The following is a 21,088-nucleotide window of genomic DNA, read 5'->3' as shown; positions in this document are numbered from 1 at the left end:
ATTTTTGACGTGACAAAATTGAAAATCCCAAATTTCTAAGACTATCTTTTTTGGTTTCCTGGTTCACTCCGACATTATACCTACTGTTTTGCGATGACGGGCCGCAAATGGCCAGCTCAATGGGAGCGGTCTATAGATAATATGCGCTTGTCTAAGAAGCTCACATATTGCCATCCGGAAGTATATACGAACCAACACACAAAACTGTGTGTAACCTTATACGTATATAGTTAATACAGTTTATTGAGAATTCCTCATAAACGTGGATAGCAAAAATCAATAACAAAGCCCTGAGTGACTTTATCTTCGTTCTATCTATATTCAGGTTTCCGTCCAACCAAGTCATCGTTCACATGATTTGTTGCTGTCCAACGACTGGATCTTAATAATGTAACCACGCTTCTTTTTTATGAAAGTTGTAAAAATACACATTCAGTCAAGCTGAACAAAATGACTTATCGTGATGTTAGATATTTCAAAAACTTTGAACACTATTCACTATGAATGTAGGTCACTTTGAGCACATGGAAAGGTAATATAGATAGTATGAAATTGACGTCACCCTGGTCTTTATTATTGCTTTTTGCCATCCGCGTTTATGAGTAATTCTCCCTAAAGTGTATTAACCAGACTATAAACGTTCAAGGTTAGACATAGTTTTGTGTGTTGGTCCGTTATACTTCCGGATGGCAATGTTGTGAACTGCTTAGCCAAGTACATAGCGGCGTGGCGTATTGACGGCGTATGGTGGTGCCATGATTAGAAGAAGAAGAAAAATTCTAAAACAGTGAACACGGTTAAGAGGAGAGAGCACATGTTAAAAACTCTCTTTTTTGGAAGGGTGGGGGGGGGGTCGATGGTTTCTACGAGTGGACAAAACTCACAAAAACAAATAATTCATGAAAACATCAAGCCACAACACTGAGATACAAGTTCCGTATGAAAAGGTCTTTGTAATTATTCTTTGTCCACCATTTAAAGGATTGGTTTTGGTCGATAATGCAATCAATATGTGATAAATGTAAATCAAAAGAGAAAAAAAAACCTATGACAGAAATTACTTACTTTTAGTACTTGTATAGAAAATCTGCACGGCGATGTTTCATCTCTGCAAATCTTTTTATAATGTGTTTATTGAAATTTGGAATGACATCTATTTCAGCTTTGTGAATTGACAGAATCATTAACGAATTTAACCGCTCTGTGTTTCATTGAATTTCGCAAGAAATTTTTCACTCTTTTAAGGGTGCTAAAACAACGTTCAGGAGGTTAAGAATTACGATGGAAGTGGTTAAGGTCACTATAGCCTATAGATGTCCATGATTTGTCAGTGTTTGTTGTATCTGTAAAAAGTAGACAATAAAAACAAAAGAAAGGTTTTTTTTTCTAAACTAACTGTGAGCCATTCATGCCTGTCATACCATGTCACTGAAAAAGAGCGTTTTCGAGATTTCCACACCTGTGTTAATTCAAAATCAGTTGGTTGGTGAGGAACTAGTCTTTTTATTTCTAATTTGTCATCTAGTGTCAATCTCCCAAACGGTCGGTGAAGTAAAGAGTCAACTTGATTCATTGCAATTCATTGTTTAACAAAACAAAACTTCAAAGTATATCTCAAATAATGGAAATCAGTGGACTACGATTAATGATTGCACAAATAAAAGGTAGATTCAGATCTTAAAGCATCACAAAGAAAAAATCACTCCACTTATGTACTTAAAAAATCTAAAAACACACCAAAGTATAACTGTTGACAATCTTCGCTTTCTTTCTCTGACTCACACAAATACACACGCACAAACACACACATACATACACACACAAACACACACACACATAAATAAACACTCATACACACGTAACCATCAACTCGGCACTACAAGCAAGAAAAATATAGGTAAATTCGTCCACAATGCTTCGTTGCAAAGAATTACTTTATTCAATAATCGTGGAAAAGAGTTGGGGGGGGGGGGGGGGGGTTGATATGTCATATTTTTAAGTTTTATGTTGTCTTTCTTTGCTGCTTACAAATAAACTTGACAATGATCAGTGTTTTTGACAGTTAATGTAACCCGTCCAACGGTGGAGCTCTCAGATCCTGGCACAAGTCGAGGGGTTTTCCGCTATTTGAAGATAGTATAATTCGACCCAGTTTCTCGCTCAATCAGCTGTAGCGATACTAATGGATAGAGCATTAACTGGAGCTTGGATTGCTTTGCACCACACGGTGTTTGATTTAGTCACTACTTCGCGCAGTGATGTCACCAACACACAAGTCGGCGCAGTGCGTGATTCGGAATCTTGAATAGATAGAATGCGTTTGGCCAAGGAGTTCACAACATTGCCATCCGGAAGTATAACGGACCAACACACAAACTCTGTGTAACCATAAACTTTTATAGTCTGGTTAACACAGTTTAGTGAGAACAACTCACAAACGCGGATGGCAAAAACAATAACAAAGGCCTGAGTGACGTCATCTGCATACTATCTATAGAGTGGAGACTAAAAAGGCAGTATGTTGTTGGCGAGTTGGCGAAAAACAGTGGAGTTAAAATTTCTCAGTTTTATTTTTAATTAAATTATGCTGTTAATGATTTTTAAAAGATTGGTACGGTGCCTGGCATTATTCGATCCAATGGCCCCACGCCACTGCAAGTACATACTATCTATAGATCATCCCCATTGATTATCACTCATTTTAGAGCCATCTATTTTTTACAGTGAGAAACGATGGCTGTATCCTCGATTGAAAGTTTATTGTTTGCTGTCCGCCCAACTCCAGAAAATCATGCTTGTGGGCGAAATTACGAGTTTGCACAATGCGCAGGTGAATTATGCACCTCTACTTTTTATGTCAGTATTTATTTACTGTGCGTTTAAGTAAAACATCTGCCCGCTAGATAAATCGTACCAACAAACAAAATTATGTGTAACCTTAAACATTTATAGATAGAACGAAGATAACGTCACTCCCTTCTTTGTTATTGTATTTTTTAAATATTTTTTTTTTTGCCATCCGCGTTTATGAGTAATCCTCACTTAACTGTATTATCCAGTCTATAAAAGTTTAAGGTTACAAATTGTTTTGTGTGTTGGTCGTAATACTTCCGGGTGGCAATATTGTGAGCTTCTTAGCCAAGCGCATACTATTTATAGTCTTGATTGATATGTTTCAGTGACAACTAATCACACAAATAATCGGTCCAAATACAATAATAAAGAGACGAGTGCGTCAACTTCATTCCCTCTATAGTTAGAACGAAGATGACGTCACTCAGGTCTTTGTTTGTTTGTTTTTGTTGTTGTCATCCATGTTTATGAGTAATGTTCACTAAACTGTATAAACCAGACTATAAATGTTCAAGGTTACACACAGTTTTGTGTGTTGGTCCGGTATACTTCCGGATGGCAATGTTGTGAGTTTCTCGGCCGAGCGCACACTATCTATTCGAGAGAGAGAGAGAGAGAGAGAGAGAGAGAGAGAGAGAGAGAGAGAGAGAGAGAAAGAGCGGGAGGGGAGTGAAATAGAAAGAGAGAGAGAGAGAGAGAGAGAGAGAGAGAGAGAGAGAGAGAGAGAGAGAGAGAGAGAGAGAGAGAGAGAGGGGGGGATGAAGATGGCCAAAAGCATGCAGCTGGTTGGGGTTCGAAACAGCTTCATTTACAAATTACTTTTCCGCTTTCATTTTCGTTGACCGCCTTCGAATGTACTTCCGGCTTCATATTGTGATTGTGTTTCATTCACACAGTTATCCATTCCATCTCTTATTATTTTTACGGCACTGCAGTTCACATAATACAAGTCCTTCATGTCGTGATTTATTTCCCCTGAAAAATCAATCTCTTCTCAAAGAGTAGAAAAAATGCAATGTTCGCAAACTGTGACGTCACATTTTTTCTAACCAATGGAAAACTGTATATTTTTAGTCGCAATTCATCCAAGAGAGTTTTCCACATTTATTTTCATGAGTGGTCTTTTTAAAATATTAATAAAAAATAGTAAACATGCACAACACCTATTGAAAATAAATTGAACGAACAGGGAAATATACAGAGAAATTAAGCAAATCAAATAGTATACGGAAACCATTGTGTTAAATCAATATAAAACGATTTATCAACCCCTACCCCTTATCCGAGCTCAAGTGTGCTCTCTCCTCGTGTGTTGTTCAGACTCAGATCACTAGAGAATGACCTCTTTGTGGCAAGGGATCACATTAGGGATGTTGATGTGACCAAAATTAACGGAATTTCTAAAATTATCAATCAGATTGGTATTCGTTTGGTGTGCAATGTTTGAGTTTATCAACTTTTTTATTGTAGCTTGCTAATATCCGCGTTTTTCGCGTCTGTAGTTACATATAAATCCTTTGTGTTTCCCTCCAAAACAACATGCCGCTTCTTCGAAAGCAACCATTTCGCAGGCAGAAAATACCCCATGATCTACACCCAGAGGAAGAGGTCTTTCATTGTAAGATTACGAATGAAATTTTCAGAGATTACAAGTAAGTATACTTTCATAGATTCACCCGTTTATGCATCGTAACTTGAATGTTTACATTATTCTTCCATGACTGATTCTTTCTCTCATTCCATGAAAAGAAAGTGAAATTGAAATAGAATAATAGAGTTTGAGTGAGAAATCGTTTGTTGACGGTTGCAGTTGCAGTCGTAGTTAACACACTCGGTTGTCTTCGCGTCGTACTAGACTTAGCGTAGTGGATTGTCATACGTCTCCTATGCCGGTATAATGTAATGCAGTCTTTCTTTCATTATCTTTCTCTCACTCTCAGTGCCTTCTTTGAAAGAATTATCCTCTGCAACAGTCTGGTGTGGTCTTGTGCCATCACTGGGAAGTCTGGAATGACGTTTAAAGAAGCAGAGGAGTGTGAAGAGAAAGCAAAGAAGAATCTTGCCAATTTCCAAGACAGCTTGAAAAGACCATTGTTGTTTTTAGCCTCTTTAACTCACAGAAGTAGACTCAATGATGTCAATGACGATGTATTTATGTTTGCTAAAGACCGATTCTTCATTGGGGAATCTCTGGAACACACGTCCGGCAACAAGAAGTAAGTTGGTTCCATATATTAGTATTTGAATTTTACAATACAGTTCGTGACTTCTTACTTTCTTTTTCTTTTCTATTTATTTTCTTTGACAAATTCTTTAGGGTTTTTATTTTTACTTTTAGATTTAGCGGCTTGAAGATTTAAAAAAACAAACTTTCACTGTCATTGTAATTCTGTAAATTCTCACTTCTTAGATTCTCAGTTTCTTAAGATTTGTAACCACCATTTATTTTTCATTTCTAAATATTTGGTTTTTAATTTTTATACATTGTGTTTCTAAACTGATTTTAAATAACATCATTGAACATGAAGCCCACAAAACCAGAATATAGAGACCTACATATTTCGTTGGGATTTTTGTTGTTGTTGACATTCTGTATTCTATTCTTATTTCTTTATTGTTGAAACAGAAAACAATGCAAGGTTGTCAGTGTTATTTGCCTAGAACCACAAGAAAATAAGCCAAATGGTGATATTATTGTTATTGATGACTCTGACGACTCAAACCAAGGCGCTGTCAAGTAAGTGAGGCTTCATGACTCTTTACAGGCAGCATTCAATTGATGGTTCGCATGTTACTAAGCATTATCAATCAGAATATTTCCTGCCCTTTACCACGTTACCATTTTGTCCCCTTGACTGTTTATTTCCTTTATGAAAAGGCCTGAGATATCTTTAGTACATATCAAACTCACAAATAGGTCAGGCCTAGTTAATATTTCTCACAATATTTTGACACTGATAAAGGAATTGCATCGCAAAACCTGACGACATGATTCATTTTTTTCAATCATCTGTGTTAAAATTTTGAGTGATGCTCAGGATCTGTTTACCCCGGGCGATAGACAAGCACTTAAGGTGGTTATGGGCCTTCGGTTCTCTGAAAGGGGTTTATTTCAGCGCCAAAATATACTTTATTTTAGATTTTTGAGTCAAAAATAAAAGTACTTATACGACAATTTTTAAAAAAATGATAATTGACGTAATTTTCAAAAGTGTATGCACTGTATGTTGATTGAAGAACTGAAGGCACATACTATAAGATAATAGTTGAGAAGGCAATAGATTGACAGCCATAGCAACAAGACAGGATTTTTACCTTTTTCACCAAAGGAAAAGTAACAACAATTTTGCTATTCAGGCTTTCAATTAAGCTCAGGTCCCATCCCTGATATTGGTTTCTCTATGAAAATGCTGTTTAAATAAAGAATGTGATGATATGATTTGAAATTAATTTTAATAATAATAATAATAATAATAATTATAATACTTTATTGCATCCCAAAAAGGAAATTTTTTGTACAGACATGTTATAATTTACACAATAAGATAAAAATACAATGGAAATAGGATGTATATATAAAAAAAGGGAGCAGCTCCATAACCAGAGCTGCGCTTTATAATATGAATAATTTCAACACTGTAAAATAGTTAAAACTGTCACTATAAATTGAAAATTGAAAAGATTGCAAAACAAATAAATTAATAAATTAATATTTACATTTTTTGAAAGTAAAAATGCGAAATAATTATATAAAATGATTATTGCTTGTTGTTATAAAGCCTAATACTAGACGGCAGAAAAGATTTTCGGTGTCTCTCTGTTTTCGTTGAAATAGAGAAAGGGCGACCACTCCTTCCTGACATAACTGATGGTCTTAGTGGATGATACTGGTCATTTAATATTTTAGTTATTTTATTTATACAAAATTTCTCGAATAAAAGATCTACATCGTCAACATCATTTATATAGTGTTTAATGGATTTTTTAATATTTGAATTTATTTTATGTTGATTTTGACGGAAAAGAAAATTTTACAACATTAAAATTTTTTTTTTTTTACCATTCTCTCATTCAAAGTGTATTGTCTTACTGAAATACTTGATAACTTTATGATAGTTTGCTGATAATTCCAGGATATATCTGAAATCCTGCCTGTATAATCAAAATGGGTCAAATACCATTTATATCTTTGTCATTGGAATGTTCCCAGCATTTACTCACATAATCTTGAAAATTGTTGCAAATTTTTAAAAAAATAGTACAAGGAAAGACACCGTACTTGTTTATTTATGTTTAGTTATGGTAACAATTTTTTCAGCTCTATTGTAATATCAGGGTTTTGTCATTGCACTGCAAAGATATACGATGTAAGCATGTTTTGTTTTTGTTGTATTCTGATTAATTTTATTTCAATTATTTCAGTGACATGAAAAAGAAAAACGCAATGCCTGATGCTGCCAAGTATAAATACAAAATCAAGATTGGTGGTCAGAATGATGTTTTAGTTGTTCCTTCTACTGAGTTGAGGTGAGCTTTTCCAGATTAAAAAGACAATATCTGGTTCCCCAGTAAGTGTTGTAAAATAAAATTTCTATTTACTGAAGTACAAACTGCCTGTCGGATGCTCTAGCACTTATGCAATATCAATCACTACCTATGCCCAAGTAACCTTTCTCATTTAAGTCACTTAAGTAGAGCACACCAATGCTTGAAATGGGCAGTGCTGGTGGACATTGTCTAGGCCAGTATTTGCAAGCATCCAGTCACTAACCCAACTCGTGTCCCTTCATTTTTGTTGAGATGTACCAAATCAATCATTGTGCCATTAAAATATTCCAGCCCAATTTTAGGTTTATTATACCAGACAATATCAATTCATTTTGGACCAAAAATTCATATTGATCTATTATTCTTTCCTTATGAAGTTTGAACCCAGAATCTCGACATCTGTTTATTTTAAGAGTGAGAGGGAATATCTCATTTTTCACACCAGTAAAAGGCATAGTGCAAGGTTGCCGATATTCAGTATGTTATAAACTCTCAGTATGTTTTCCAATCACCTGCTGAACGGAAGAAAGTAAGTACACAATGTATTTTTATTGGTGTTCAGCACTCAGAAAGGGTGTCTTTGTGTCTATATGTGTTTGCATAAAAGTTCAGTAAATTTTTACCTCCTGAATTGGCAACCCAGATAGTGGTGGGAGCAATTATAAGCAAGAATTGATGAATATAGAGTGTTGGCTGTTTAAAAAGAAAATCATTACTTCGTGAGTATTTAGTTGCATTTTTCCTACCAAAAGATACACCACTACAACTGTAATTGTAGGTAGGTGAAATCGGGATCAATACTTTAAACAGTGATGCCAAAACTCCGGTCTGGAGCAAAAAAATTCGGGTTCCGGACAACTTCCGTCAAATTCCGGTGAGATCAATTTGTTCCGAGGATACCCCCCTCCAACCACCACATCATCATAAATGCCATTAGAATTACAACCATCATCATTACCACTACTACTACTACAACCACCACCACATCATCATCACTACCACAACTACTACTACAACCACCACAACAACATCATCATCACTACCACTACCACAACTACCATCACTATTACAACCACCACCACCACATCATCATCACTACCACAACTACTACTACAACTACCACCACAACATCATCATCACTACCACTACCACAACTACCATCACTATTACAACCACCACCACATCATCATCACTACCATTACTACTACAACCACCACCACATCATCATCATCATAAACACAACAACCACCACTACCACTACTACTACAACCACCACCACCACATCATCAAAACCACCACCACTACTGCAACCACCACCACCACCACCACCACATCATCATCACTTCAACTACCACTACTACTACAACCACCAGCATCACATCATCACTACCACTACTACTACAACCACCACCACCACATCATCATTACCACTACGACTACAACCACCACCACCACATCATCATTACCACTACTACTACAACCATCATCACTACCACTACTACTGCAACCACCACCACCACATCACTGCAACTACCACTACTACTACTTACAATCCACCTCACATACCACATTAATCATCATACCACTACTACTACAACCACCACCACAACACTATCATTACCACTACTACTACAACCACCACCACCACATCATGATCATACCACTAACTACAACACCACCACACCACCACCACATCATCATTACCACTAGAACTACAACCACCACCGTCACATCATCATCACTACCACTACTACTACAACCACCACTACCACATCATCATCACTACCACTACTACTACAACCACCAAAACCACATCGTCATCACTAACGCTACTACTGCAACCACCACCACCACATCATCATCACTACAACTACTACTACTACTACTACAACAACCACTACTACAACATCATTATCATCACTACCACTACAATCACCAGCACCACATCATCATCACAACCACGACTACTACAACCACCACTACCACATCATCATCACTACCATTTGTACTACAACCACCATCAACATCACTACCACCACTACTACAACCACCACCACATCATTATCATCACGACCACAACTACTACAACCACTATACCACCACCACATCATCACTACAACTACTACTTCAACCACGACCACCACCATATCATCATCACTACCACTACTAGTACAACAACCACCACCACCACATCATTATCACTACCACTACTACTTCAACCCCCACCATATCATCATCACAACCACAACTACTACAACAACAACCACTATCACATCTTCATCATCACTACCACTATCACTAAAACCACCAACAACACATCATCCTCACTACCACCAGAACTACAATCTCTACCTTTAGGTTTTGGCGCTTTACTACATTTGAAATAAGGAAACCTTGGGATTGTATTTGGCAATGTGTTTATGTATCATAATATAAATCTAATCAGTTATCTATTTAGAACTATACAATATGAAAACACAATGCCGAATACCATTCCAATTCCTTTTTGTTCTGTGCGGAAATTCCTCTTTCGGCATTGAAATTCCTACGAGTGGTGTCTGAAACTCCTGTGAGCCAAATTTACAATTGGCGTCTCTGCTTTAAAGCATCTTGTTGATAGATTATTGGGTAATTTAGGAATACTTCAAAAGTAATTCATGTTTCATTAGAAACAGTTTGATTAAATGGAAATAGGGTTTTGTGTAGTAGAAATAATAAGTTTAACAATGATTTTCAATTTTATTCTTCTTTCTTTTTCTTTCTTCAGTCGTAAAAGAGGGTTGTATTCCAGGGACAGAAGCAAACTGTTTTTAAAACAGCATTGTGACCCAGTTGATGGGCTTTGGAAAGTCAAGGTATTTTAATTCAACTTTTCATATTATTCAATTTGTTCCATTATAGCTTTTTTTTTTTTTTTTTTTTTTTTTTTGGCTTCTCTTACAAATATAATTCTGTAGAAGTTTAGTCATTTTCCTTTTCAAAGAATTGTACATGATTTTTTTCTCTGTGAATGTCTTGATTTTGTTATCTTGTATCTACACTCTTTTTAGGAATCAACTTTTCGAAAACTTGCATTGAACAAAGCAGTCTTTGAGGACTTCTTCATTGGCCCCAAGCCAATTTTTCAAGTGTCTACAATCAAACGCAAAAAGAATGCAAAGAGGCCTTTGGAAGAGCCTAGTTCATATATTGAATTTGAAGAGCCTCCCGCACAAAGTCCTCCCCCCAAGAAAATAATTAAAAATGAAAAACTACAGAAAGGTAAATAATTTGATATAGTGCAGGTTTTCTGTTTTTTCATCGTTTTCTCTCTTTTAAAGAAATTAAACTTTTTTTTTCTTTACTAAAAGAAACTCAGAAATGGTGACATACTCATAAAGAGATGTAAGGATTATACATTGTCTCATTTCACTAAGTATTGAATATCTCTGCTGTTTTGTATCATTAAAAATGTCTGCAACATTTATAATAATAATAATAATATATGTAGTAGTGATAATTAAAATTATAATGATGATTATTATTGTTGTTGTTATTTTATTATTATTTTCACATGTTAAGTGTTCCGTGATTTAGAATGTTGGTAGTTGGGTAAAAAAAAAAAATGTTTTTTTTTTTAAATCACATTTTACATTGTCATCTTTATATTTTGTTCGCATGATTGTGTTTGATACATTGCAAGACTGCTATTACTGTGATACTCCTTCAATTATTTTTTCATTTATTTTCTTTAAGAACCCCAAATTGAGTTTGTACCTCTCCCCACCCCAGAGGATCGTGCTTTGATGAAAGAGAAGCTGAAACAACAGAAGATTGAAGAGAAAGAAGCTAAGCGAGAAGAAATGAGACAGCGGATTGAAGAAGAAAAAATGAGAAGAAAAGAGGAAAGAGAAAGGGTCTGTCTAGTTGCCAACATTTCCTATTTTTAATTTTCTTCTTCTTCTTCTTCTTCTTCTTCTTCTTCTTCTTCTTCTTCTTCTTCTTCTTCTTCTTCTTCTTCTTCGTCTTCTTTTTCGTCTACTTCTACTTCTACTTCTTTCTTTATGTCCATCTTTCTTACATTCTTTGTAGTACAGTGGTATGGCTTGACTTTTGCCTTTTGACCTGATGGTCTCTGATTTGAGTTAGGCTCCGGGCGGAACAAAATTGACTCCTTGAAAAAGGCTCTTTACTTGACTTGCATTCTCTCATCGCCCTCAGGTGTGAAATGAATATATGGATTACAGGCATCATTTAATATATATTTTTTAAGTTCCAATTGTTTTAAGGGGGTAGGGGGTTGTGCTGATAGCCCAGCCAGTAGAGCACTCGCTTCATATACAAAGGGACCAAGATCAATCCTGGATGCAGTCAAGATTTTTTTCTGATCCCCCAGTCCACTCACACTGATTTGAGAGCTGGGTTTGTTTGATCTGGCAGAAAGTGTTTTACAGTAGACAAGCGTCCTATCCAATAGGTGGCAAGTAATGGCTAATGTCTGTTTCACGCTATATATATAGATAAACTCTGGCTCCGTGGGCCAGATTGATTGGAAGGACTGCTTTTTAAAAATTATTTTAATTGTTCTAATGAGATGTATATTCCATTGGTACTTATGAATATACATTTTCCTCATAGACCACATTTGGCATTTGCTTGTAAATTTAGTTAGAGTGCGTATAACTCATTGCTTTACTATTATTTCAATATTAAAGGAGAGGCAAAAGAAGATGGAGGAAAAGAGGAGAGAGTTAGAATTGTACAAAGAGTGGTCAAGACCCCGTGATGATTTGGAATGTGACGATCTCAAGGTAAGCTTTGGATTTTCAAATCAATATATTGTCTTATTTTCAAGTTGCTACTTTGATTTTTCATAAGCGCTAACTACCTCTATTTAGCTGTTCTTAGACTTGCTGACTGATAATCCTTACAAAGTCACAAGTTCTGATCAGTTTTTTTTTCTTATTGAAAAAAAATGGTCATTTTTCTGATTATTTCCCCCACTTATTTGGATCTTCTACCCATTAAACAATTTGAAGAAAAATACTTTTATTGATATTATTGATGGAAAAGATCTTTAATGTGGGATCGGGCCCTATCCATAATTTTTCAAGGATGTCCAAACAACTTTTTTATATAGTTGATAGAGTCTTCTTGTTGGTTGTAATCAGTCCAGTGCTATTGCTAGCGGATCTTATACATACAATTATCACTTTATCGAGAGGTAAATTGTGAATATTTATAACATCAGGCATGCCTACAGTCCTGGAATTTACAGATTTGTCCAGGAAATTAAATAAAAAATCAACCATTAAATTGTCACAGCTGGAAAAATAAAAAAAAGTTCATGCATTGTGACCCACTATGCTAAGACTACTGTGACGTCATCAACATCATCGTCATCCCTACCATCATTACTACAATTACCACCGGCACACCATCATGAATCCCACCATCACTACTACATCTTTCCTATACTACTACAACAACCACTACCACCATATCAGCCCTACCACCACAAACTACAATCACCATCACATCATCATCCCTACTACCAGTACTACAACCACCACCTTCACATCATCCCTACCACTAATACTACAGCCACCAACACCACATCACCATCCCTACCACAACTACTACAACCACCACATCATCATCCCTACCACCACTACTACAACGACAACCACCACACCATCTCCCCAACCACCAGTACTACAACCACATCATCATCATCCCTGCCACCTCTGCTACAACTTACAACTACCACCAGAACATCATCATCATCATCATCCCTACCACCACTACTACAACCACACACCACTACATCATCATCTCTACCACCACTACTGCAACCACCATCACATCATTATTCCTACAACCACTACTACAACCACCATCAGCTATCAACAAACCATATAATTTAGAAATTTCTAATTTTGCCTAAAATGATGATAATAATAATAATAACAATGATAATGATATTTTTATTATTATTATTATTATTATTATTATTATTATTATTATTATTATTATTATTATTATTATTATTATTAAGGTGTATAGTCATTAGACTCTTGGTGCTTATCATCATAGATGATATTTAAACCAAAGTATTTTTTGTAACCCTCTTGCCTTCATAGCATTAATGTTTTCTCATCTCAGGAAATGCCAGAATTTCTTCCAGTGCGAACTCGTATTCCTTCAGAGCTATTTGGGGATGCTGTTATGATCTTGGAATTTACTCATGTCTTCAAATCCATTTTTGACTTCAGGCAATTTTTCCCAAAAGGATTTACGTGGGGTATGTTAAGAATTTTGTGTTTTTATACATAGTGCCTATCTTCCTGTATCGCTTGGTCCCCTTTATGTACCTTTCTGCCTTTATTCAAGATTGATACATTATTGCCATCGTTTTTAAATACTTCTTGGCTGGACAAGAGAAAGATAGAGTGAGAACTGAACGAATTCGAAGGTTGATTGAGTGAAGAATGTATCAATAAAGATGAGAGAAGATATGTAAAGAGACGAGAGAGGGAGTACATGGGAAGGAAAGTATTGGACTTGCAATTAGCAGGAAAGAGGAAAAGGGGGCCCCAAAGACTAGATAGTGGGATAAGGTAAAGGACGATATGAAAGAACTGGGCCTGGAGGAAGATGATGTTCTGAACCGAGATGCATGGAGATGTGGCATTCATTATGGCAACCCTGCAAAATGTGGGATAAGCTGAATGAAGATTTCAGTTGTAAAATTTGGATTAAATAGCTAGATTTTTGTAGCTAAACTTAGAACAGTTTCAGATCTCACCACCTCCATGTTTACACACCCAACCCTATCATGGTACAGCATAACCAAACAATAGCGTCTGCGCATGTCTAGATTCCAGGAATCTGGACAGGCAGTTTAATCGGGTCTTGTTTATGTTGTGAGCCCTAAATTCTACTTTCCTCACATTACAATCTTATTGAATGTTATCTTTTTACATCGCTTACTGCATTTCATTTATATTCATTTAGTATACATTATTTATTACCCCGGAAGATTTACGTCTCTAAGGACAAGTTTTTTAAGATGACGAATGCTAAAGTTATGGCCCACCTCAATCGACTCAGTTGATTCGGTTTGGACGATCTTGCTCCAGAATCTCATCTCATTCTATCGCAATAAAATGGAAATAATCTGTATTTGTCTCTTCAATGTAAATTTAATATCAATACAAAATACTATTTTAAATAATCTGTCACAGCGTTTTTACTTTGACCGTAGTCAGTGATGGTCTACCTGTTCAATTGTTTTCGGTTCCCGTACTTTTAATTAATTTTTTGCGGGTGGTTGGATGGGAGCATCACCCTTGAATCATATACCTATGATGTTCGCATGGGTGTACGATCCGATAGTGATGTCGTTTCTTCTTCTCTTTACTAGCCTATCCTGCTTCTTTGGTTTGTGATTGTATTTTTGACAGGGGATATTTTTTTCCTGTAAATCCTCTGCCTGTTTGTTCTTGGTTATTTATAATTTAGCTTATGATATCTTTAGGTTATGATTTTGATTGACATTTGTACTATTTTTGTTAGATTGCTTGTTTTTTTGTTTCAGCGGTCTCTCATATAACCTCAATTGTGTTGGAAGAGACCTAAAGCAACAAACAAAAAAAAACAAAAAAAACATTAATTTTTTTTGCCAAGGATTAATGAAATATAAAATAATTTTGTTTATATCTGAGAAAACATGGTATATAAGGGTTACTTATTAGCTCATCATGATGTGTATGAAATATCATCTTGAGAAATCAGAACTATTTTTCTTATTTTGTCAGATCTCTGTGCGAACGAGGAAACTAATCTGAATGTTTGTATCTGAAATTTAAGGAAAAAAACAACTTTGTTTTTAAAAAACTATTTTATTATATTTTATTTTTCATTATGTTTCACCTAGGGTGTCTATTCTATCTGATAGTGTAAAATATGCAGTATCTGTTGATGATCTGTAAATGATGAGAAAGATGTGATCTGCACCACCGCATACATAACTCAATTATGAAATTTGAGCATCCGTCTGGGTTTTCTCAGCCAGCCACACAAATGTTTTGAAATTTTAATATGCTAATCTCAGTGGGTGGGGTTTTTTTTTTTTTTGCCTCATATGGGTTGAGAATTTTATGTTGGATCAAACTAGACACATTGATGTATTATTGCTTTCATGTTCTACTGTTTTAATATTATCATCCTTGTCTCACAATTTTTAAAGATTTTTTTGGGGGGGGGGGGGGGGGCTTACAAAGTTATTTTTTATTGTTTAACTGTCCCATCATATCCTTATAATATATGAATATATATTAGGTGTTGCTAATTTGAGTGAAAATATTAAAAATGCTTTGTTATGATGTTTTTCTCTTCTGTGTTTGCAGGAATGATTGAGTCCGCTTTGATGGACCATGAACCGGACGGTCCTCTTTGTGATCTATTGCAAATGTTGTTGTGTGCTCTTTTTAATCTTCAAGAAGAAGAAGCAGAAGAATACCAAGAATTGGAAAAAGAGGAGAAGAATGTTAGCAAAAGTAAGTAATGAAGCTGATTTGGTATTTTTGTTGTTTTATTTTATTTTTTTTTTTTTTGGAAGATGACATCTTTTCTCAGCTCAGACATGAGGAAATGATGTTGATGATGGGGAAAATATTTAATGTTGAAAGATGAAAGGCATGGATGTTTATGAAATTCATGGTTTCTTTATTCAATCAAAGGATTATGTGTTTTATTTTTTAAAAAAATAAAAATTCTTGTCTGCAACATTTGTTTATAATATTTGTCTTGTTGATTTCTGCAATTTATCCTATGCAGGTGAGGATAAAGATGACGACGTGGATGAGGAGATTTCCAAGGATGAAATGATAAAGTCTGCCACAATCATGGCTCAGTTTTCCCTGACACACCTTGGTAAATATTGTACTTTTCTTGACATTGTGATGTATATGAGATAAGAAAGGCAGAGGTGAAATATGGCATTGATATTATTTGAACATTACATGGCTCTTGTCCTGCAATATTTGACCAGAATAGGTCTAGCTTTTGGCAAAGCTTGCAGCTGTTTTGAGCCTATTAATTTTCTGCATAAAATTATAATCTGATATCTTCTATTTGACTTGGTTCATTTGTACTGTTTTCATTTTCAGGCATGCCATTACGTGACACCTTGTTAGATCAATTCACCTTATCTGAAATTTTGAGAATCCATATTCTCTCCTCGGGAGCAAAAGCCAGTAACAGAAATGCAAGGTTTCGCTATCAACAAAGAGGCGGCTACACAGAGCATGATGACCCTGGTCTGCATATGAAGATAGAGCATTCTGCTGTAGTCAAGTCTCTTTCAGACGTTAATGTTTTTGATTTACCTCCTGGTATGTTTTAATTAAATTATTTTATTGAACTATTAAATTTTAATAATCACATTAATTTTCACCATAAGTCTCAGCTATGCGATCCAAAGAGTCATGGTTGAGAACAAAATGTTATCATCACTTCCAGTCCTGTGAGGTGTACCTCAAAGAACATTTTAGGCCCACTTTTTTATTTTTTATTTACATCAATGATATCCCAAGTAAAGTATCAAAAGGATTTTTTTTTAATTCGACTTTTTGCAGACGCTAGCCTTCTTTATAGGGTAATTCAAACATCAAAAGATTGCAATATACTTCAAGAAGATCTGGATAGGCTACAATCACGGGAGAGAGAATGGAAAATGGAATTCCACCCGAAGAAAAGCCAGCAAATTTGTATCGTGAACAAGAAAATAAGTTCAGATTATTATATTCACGAAGACAATGCAAAAACCTGATATCTTGGATTAATTCTTGGCAGCACCACATCGATAAAGTTTTAAAAAGGCCAATACAAAACAGAGCATGTAGGTATGTTTGTAACAACTACGGGACTGAAAGCATCAGTAAGCTGTGCAAGAGCCTAAAATAGTCACCATTACAATGAAAGACGCACTATACAAGGCTAATCATGGACTGACAATGATCCCAATTGATCACCTTACCTCAAACAAAAGAAAACAGCACTCATACCAGGTCCCCCAGTCATGCCCATCTCAACTCGTTTTTTCCGAGCACCATCCAAATATGGAATTCTCTGCCCAAAAATATTGAAAAAATTAATGGCCCAATTGAACTTGACAGAGAAATCAATAAGATCAAAACAAAAGCCTGGGCACGTCCATTTGTCCTCACCACACTCACAGTCGCAATTATCTTCGATGCACTGAGTTACGACTTAATGATAAGACAAGAAGAAAGTCAAGTTATTGTTTGAATTTTGGTTTAATGTGAAATTCACATTTCTTTCAAGTTAATACAGTAATATGAAATAACACTTAATAACAAACAAGCAACTAGATTATTGATTTAAAAATTATTTTTTTTTTAATTCTATATTTATCTTTGCTCAGTAAAGTTGTGTGTGTGGGTTTAAAAAATTATGTTTCAATTGAAAATGCTCATATTTATTTATATCGCTTTTTTTTTTCTTTAATTCGCCATTTTCTTTCATTTTCGTTCAATACAGCATTGAATTATGTTTTTTGTTTTTTTCCCAATGAAATATTCAGGGAATAAAATAAAGATCATTGACACACTCATTCAGCAAATCATGACCTATGCTATGGTCAGAGACATGATAGAAGAGTCTGGTGAAAAGTTGAGATTGAGGAAATATGACTTAAAGCAAATGCAATGGGCAGAGCAGCGTAGGGAAAAAGAGGAGCAAGCCATCAAGTAAGTAAATTAAGTGGATTGATAGTTTGTTTGTAATATGCATATATGTTTTTATTGTGCTGTACTATGTGGGGAGAAACTATTTTATAACCATCGTGTTCTTGTATTGAAATAAATTAATCATTAATAGTTAAGATCAGCACTGATATGAATGTTCAGCTGATAACATTTTGCAATTTGAAGTTATTTGATAGAGAGTTTTGATAACATTGTTTGCAGAGCCTTCGCCCCATAATCAAAGGAACTGGTATGGGTCCAGGGTAGAGTCAAGAATTTTTCTGATCTCTCTGTCTTGTCCTGTAGTGATTAAGAAGCTGGTTTTGTCAGATAAAGATCTGAACAAGTGTGTATGAAAGGTGCCAGACAAAGCAAGAAAGAAAAATACAACAAAGAAACCATCCCAAAAAATCAGTCTACATCGACTGGGGATCGAACTTCAGACCTTCTGATTACCAGTCAGACGTGCTACCATTACACCACAGAACAGAGGCTCCCGATAGTTGGGACAATTTTAGTTCATATATTCTTCACAAGGGTATGTATTGCATCAAACAACTCATACATTGAACACATACCCTTGTACACACTTGTTCAGATCTTTATCTTATACCGGTGCCTGCTCCTTAATTTCTTAATTTGGTTTTGTCAGATCCAGTGGAGAGTACTTAAGGTTAAAACTAGAACCCTGTCAAACGTGTTTCAAGCAACTGGCTGTTTAAAGCCACAGCAACTTGGATAAATCTGGCTCTTTTGTCCCACACCCAGGACCAGATGCAAGCAAAAACCACAATTATAAACAGCCTCTCGGAATCAATTGGTCTAAGAATTCACCCTGCAAAGTCAAAGGTCTTGAGGATAGGTACGCGCCAAAGGGAGCAGATCAAAGTAAAAGATCAGGAACTCGAAGATATAGACACTTTCTGCTATCTCGGAAGTATAATTGACAAGGATGGAGGCACGGAAGCAGAGGTGAAAGCACGAATAGGAAAGGCACAGGCTGCATTCACATCTTTGAACAGAGTTTGGAGAACTAAAGATATCTCCCTTCAACTAAAGCTAAGACTTTTCAACTCAAACGTGAAGTCTGTCCTACTGTATGGATGTGAAACTTGGAACGCATCACAGGCATGTATAAGGAGGGTACAGATTTTCGTAAACAGGTGCATGCGTAAGCTACTCAGAATAAAATGGATGGATAGAATAAAAAATGAAGAAGTATGGAAAAGAACACAGCAGAAACCAGTGGGAGAGGATATAGGAAGAAGACGATGGAGGTGGATTGGACACACGCTTAGAAAGAATGACTCAACTATAACAAAGAAAGTATTGGACTGGAACCCTCAGGGCAGAAGATCAAGGGGAAGGCCACGAGGAACATGGAGAAGAATTAAAGAAGCTGATATACAGAGAAGTGGTAAGACCTGGAATGAGATAAAAAAGTTGGCTCAGGATAGAGAAGGATGGAAACTGTTTGTCTGTGGCCTATACCCTGACCCAGGGTGAAAAAGGCAATGATGATGATGAACTTGGATAAAATCCAACTCCATTGGCTCTCTTGCTCCATAGGACTACTTTTTTTTACAATGTTCAATGAATGGATAAGCTTTTTCAAATATTCATCATTTTAAAAATGAACATTGTATACAGGTACAGGAAAATGATGGAGGACAGGATTAAAGAGCAGGCTAAAAGAATGCAACAGCTGATGGCTGAACAAAATGGGTGAGTCAAGCATTTTTTTAGGTTTAGAGAATATGGTAGTTTGGAAAAGCAACTTAAGTTATGTTATAGATTATTGATGATCTTGGTGATGATGAGGGAAAATCTTCTTGATTTTTTTTATTAATACTTTTTGGTAACAGTCTTCTTTTTCCAAGTTTGATCATTGCTATTAAAGTGAATTCGTGTAATCAGATATTCACTTATAAAAATTATCTCACATACAGCTTATTAGAATAGCTGATACTATGTACTCATAAATGAAACATTTCACATTTAGAGTTTAAAATTGGACAGTTTTTTAAATCTCCAATTATTAAAGATATCTACAGAAATTTTACTCTACAATAACTAAAACATTAGCTTGAAATTGAAATATGCAAAGATGTTTATTTTTACATTTTTTGACAGAATGCCTGTTGACATTCCACCACTTGATGCAAGTGACAAATCTAATGAGGATAAAGAAATCGAAAAGCAGAAAGAGCATGAAATGGAAACCAGAAAGAAAGCAGAATTTTCAAAGAAGGAAACTGAAATGATTGAAGAGATTCTATCTTTACAAAAAATGGTCTCGATTTTTCCCATAGGACGAGATAGAATGTTCCGTCGATACTTCTTTTTTCCAACTTTAAAAGGAGTTTTTGTAGAGGACCATGAAATGCATGTTCCTCCTGATATGCTTAAACCTGGATTGGCATCTGCTGATCCAGGGGAAAAGGTAGGTACTGTTACTGTTACTCCTTTTCTGTACTCTATATTTATGATATAGCACAGATATCAGATATTTCAAACTGATTGGGAATGTTGCGAGTGTTAGGGATTTTCATGTTGCAAAAACATACAAGTATAAGAAATTAAAACAATGAGGAAGAATTATTTTTCATTTTCTTGTTTGATTTCTATTCTCTGTTTGATTCTCCATCTGGTTTTGGGAGACAGATGTCCTATATCCTCCCAATATTTTCTTTTATAGCCTTGACATTAGGCTGATGAAATCCAATGACAGCTCTTTGTGTGCTTTTTCTCTCTCTTTCTTTCTTTCTTTTGCTCTCTCTCTCTCTCTGTCTCTCTCTCTCTCTCTCTCTCTCTCTCTCTCTCTCTCTCTCTCTCTCTCTCTCTCTCTCTCTCTCTCTCTCTCTCTCTCTCTCTCTCTCTCTCTCTCTCTCTCTCTCTCTCTCTCTCTCTCTCTCTTTTTTTTTTTTCCATGTGCA

The 21,088-nt window shown here is 35.6% G+C and overlaps 1 protein-coding gene across 1 annotated transcript in view; it reads left to right on the top strand.

Moving 5' to 3' along the window:
- The first annotated feature begins 3,915 nt into the window (after positions 1-3,915).
- LOC144960567 (bromodomain adjacent to zinc finger domain protein 1A-like) overlaps positions 3,916-21,088 on the top strand; it is a 28,627-nt gene continuing 11,454 nt past the window's right edge. The window contains exons 1-15 of the mRNA XM_078893781.1: positions 3,916-4,505; positions 4,794-5,069; positions 5,480-5,590; positions 7,276-7,380; positions 10,169-10,256; positions 10,452-10,662; positions 11,137-11,297; positions 12,096-12,191; positions 13,546-13,684; positions 15,792-15,941; positions 16,222-16,317; positions 16,554-16,778; positions 17,990-18,155; positions 19,803-19,877; positions 20,286-20,595. Of these exons, the coding sequence (XP_078749907.1) occupies positions 4,393-4,505; positions 4,794-5,069; positions 5,480-5,590; positions 7,276-7,380; positions 10,169-10,256; positions 10,452-10,662; positions 11,137-11,297; positions 12,096-12,191; positions 13,546-13,684; positions 15,792-15,941; positions 16,222-16,317; positions 16,554-16,778; positions 17,990-18,155; positions 19,803-19,877; positions 20,286-20,595 (2,322 nt within the window). The 5' untranslated portion in view covers positions 3,916-4,392. The remainder of the gene's footprint in view (positions 4,506-4,793; positions 5,070-5,479; positions 5,591-7,275; positions 7,381-10,168; positions 10,257-10,451; positions 10,663-11,136; positions 11,298-12,095; positions 12,192-13,545; positions 13,685-15,791; positions 15,942-16,221; positions 16,318-16,553; positions 16,779-17,989; positions 18,156-19,802; positions 19,878-20,285; positions 20,596-21,088) is intronic.

This window comes from Berghia stephanieae, chromosome 1, assembly GCF_034508935.2.
Source record: "Berghia stephanieae isolate SIO BIC M18660-M18661 chromosome 1, UCSD_Bste_1.3, whole genome shotgun sequence".
Classification (NCBI taxonomy): Eukaryota; Metazoa; Mollusca; class Gastropoda; order Nudibranchia; family Aeolidiidae; genus Berghia; species Berghia stephanieae.
This window is presented reverse-complemented; position numbering and strand designations above follow the sequence as displayed.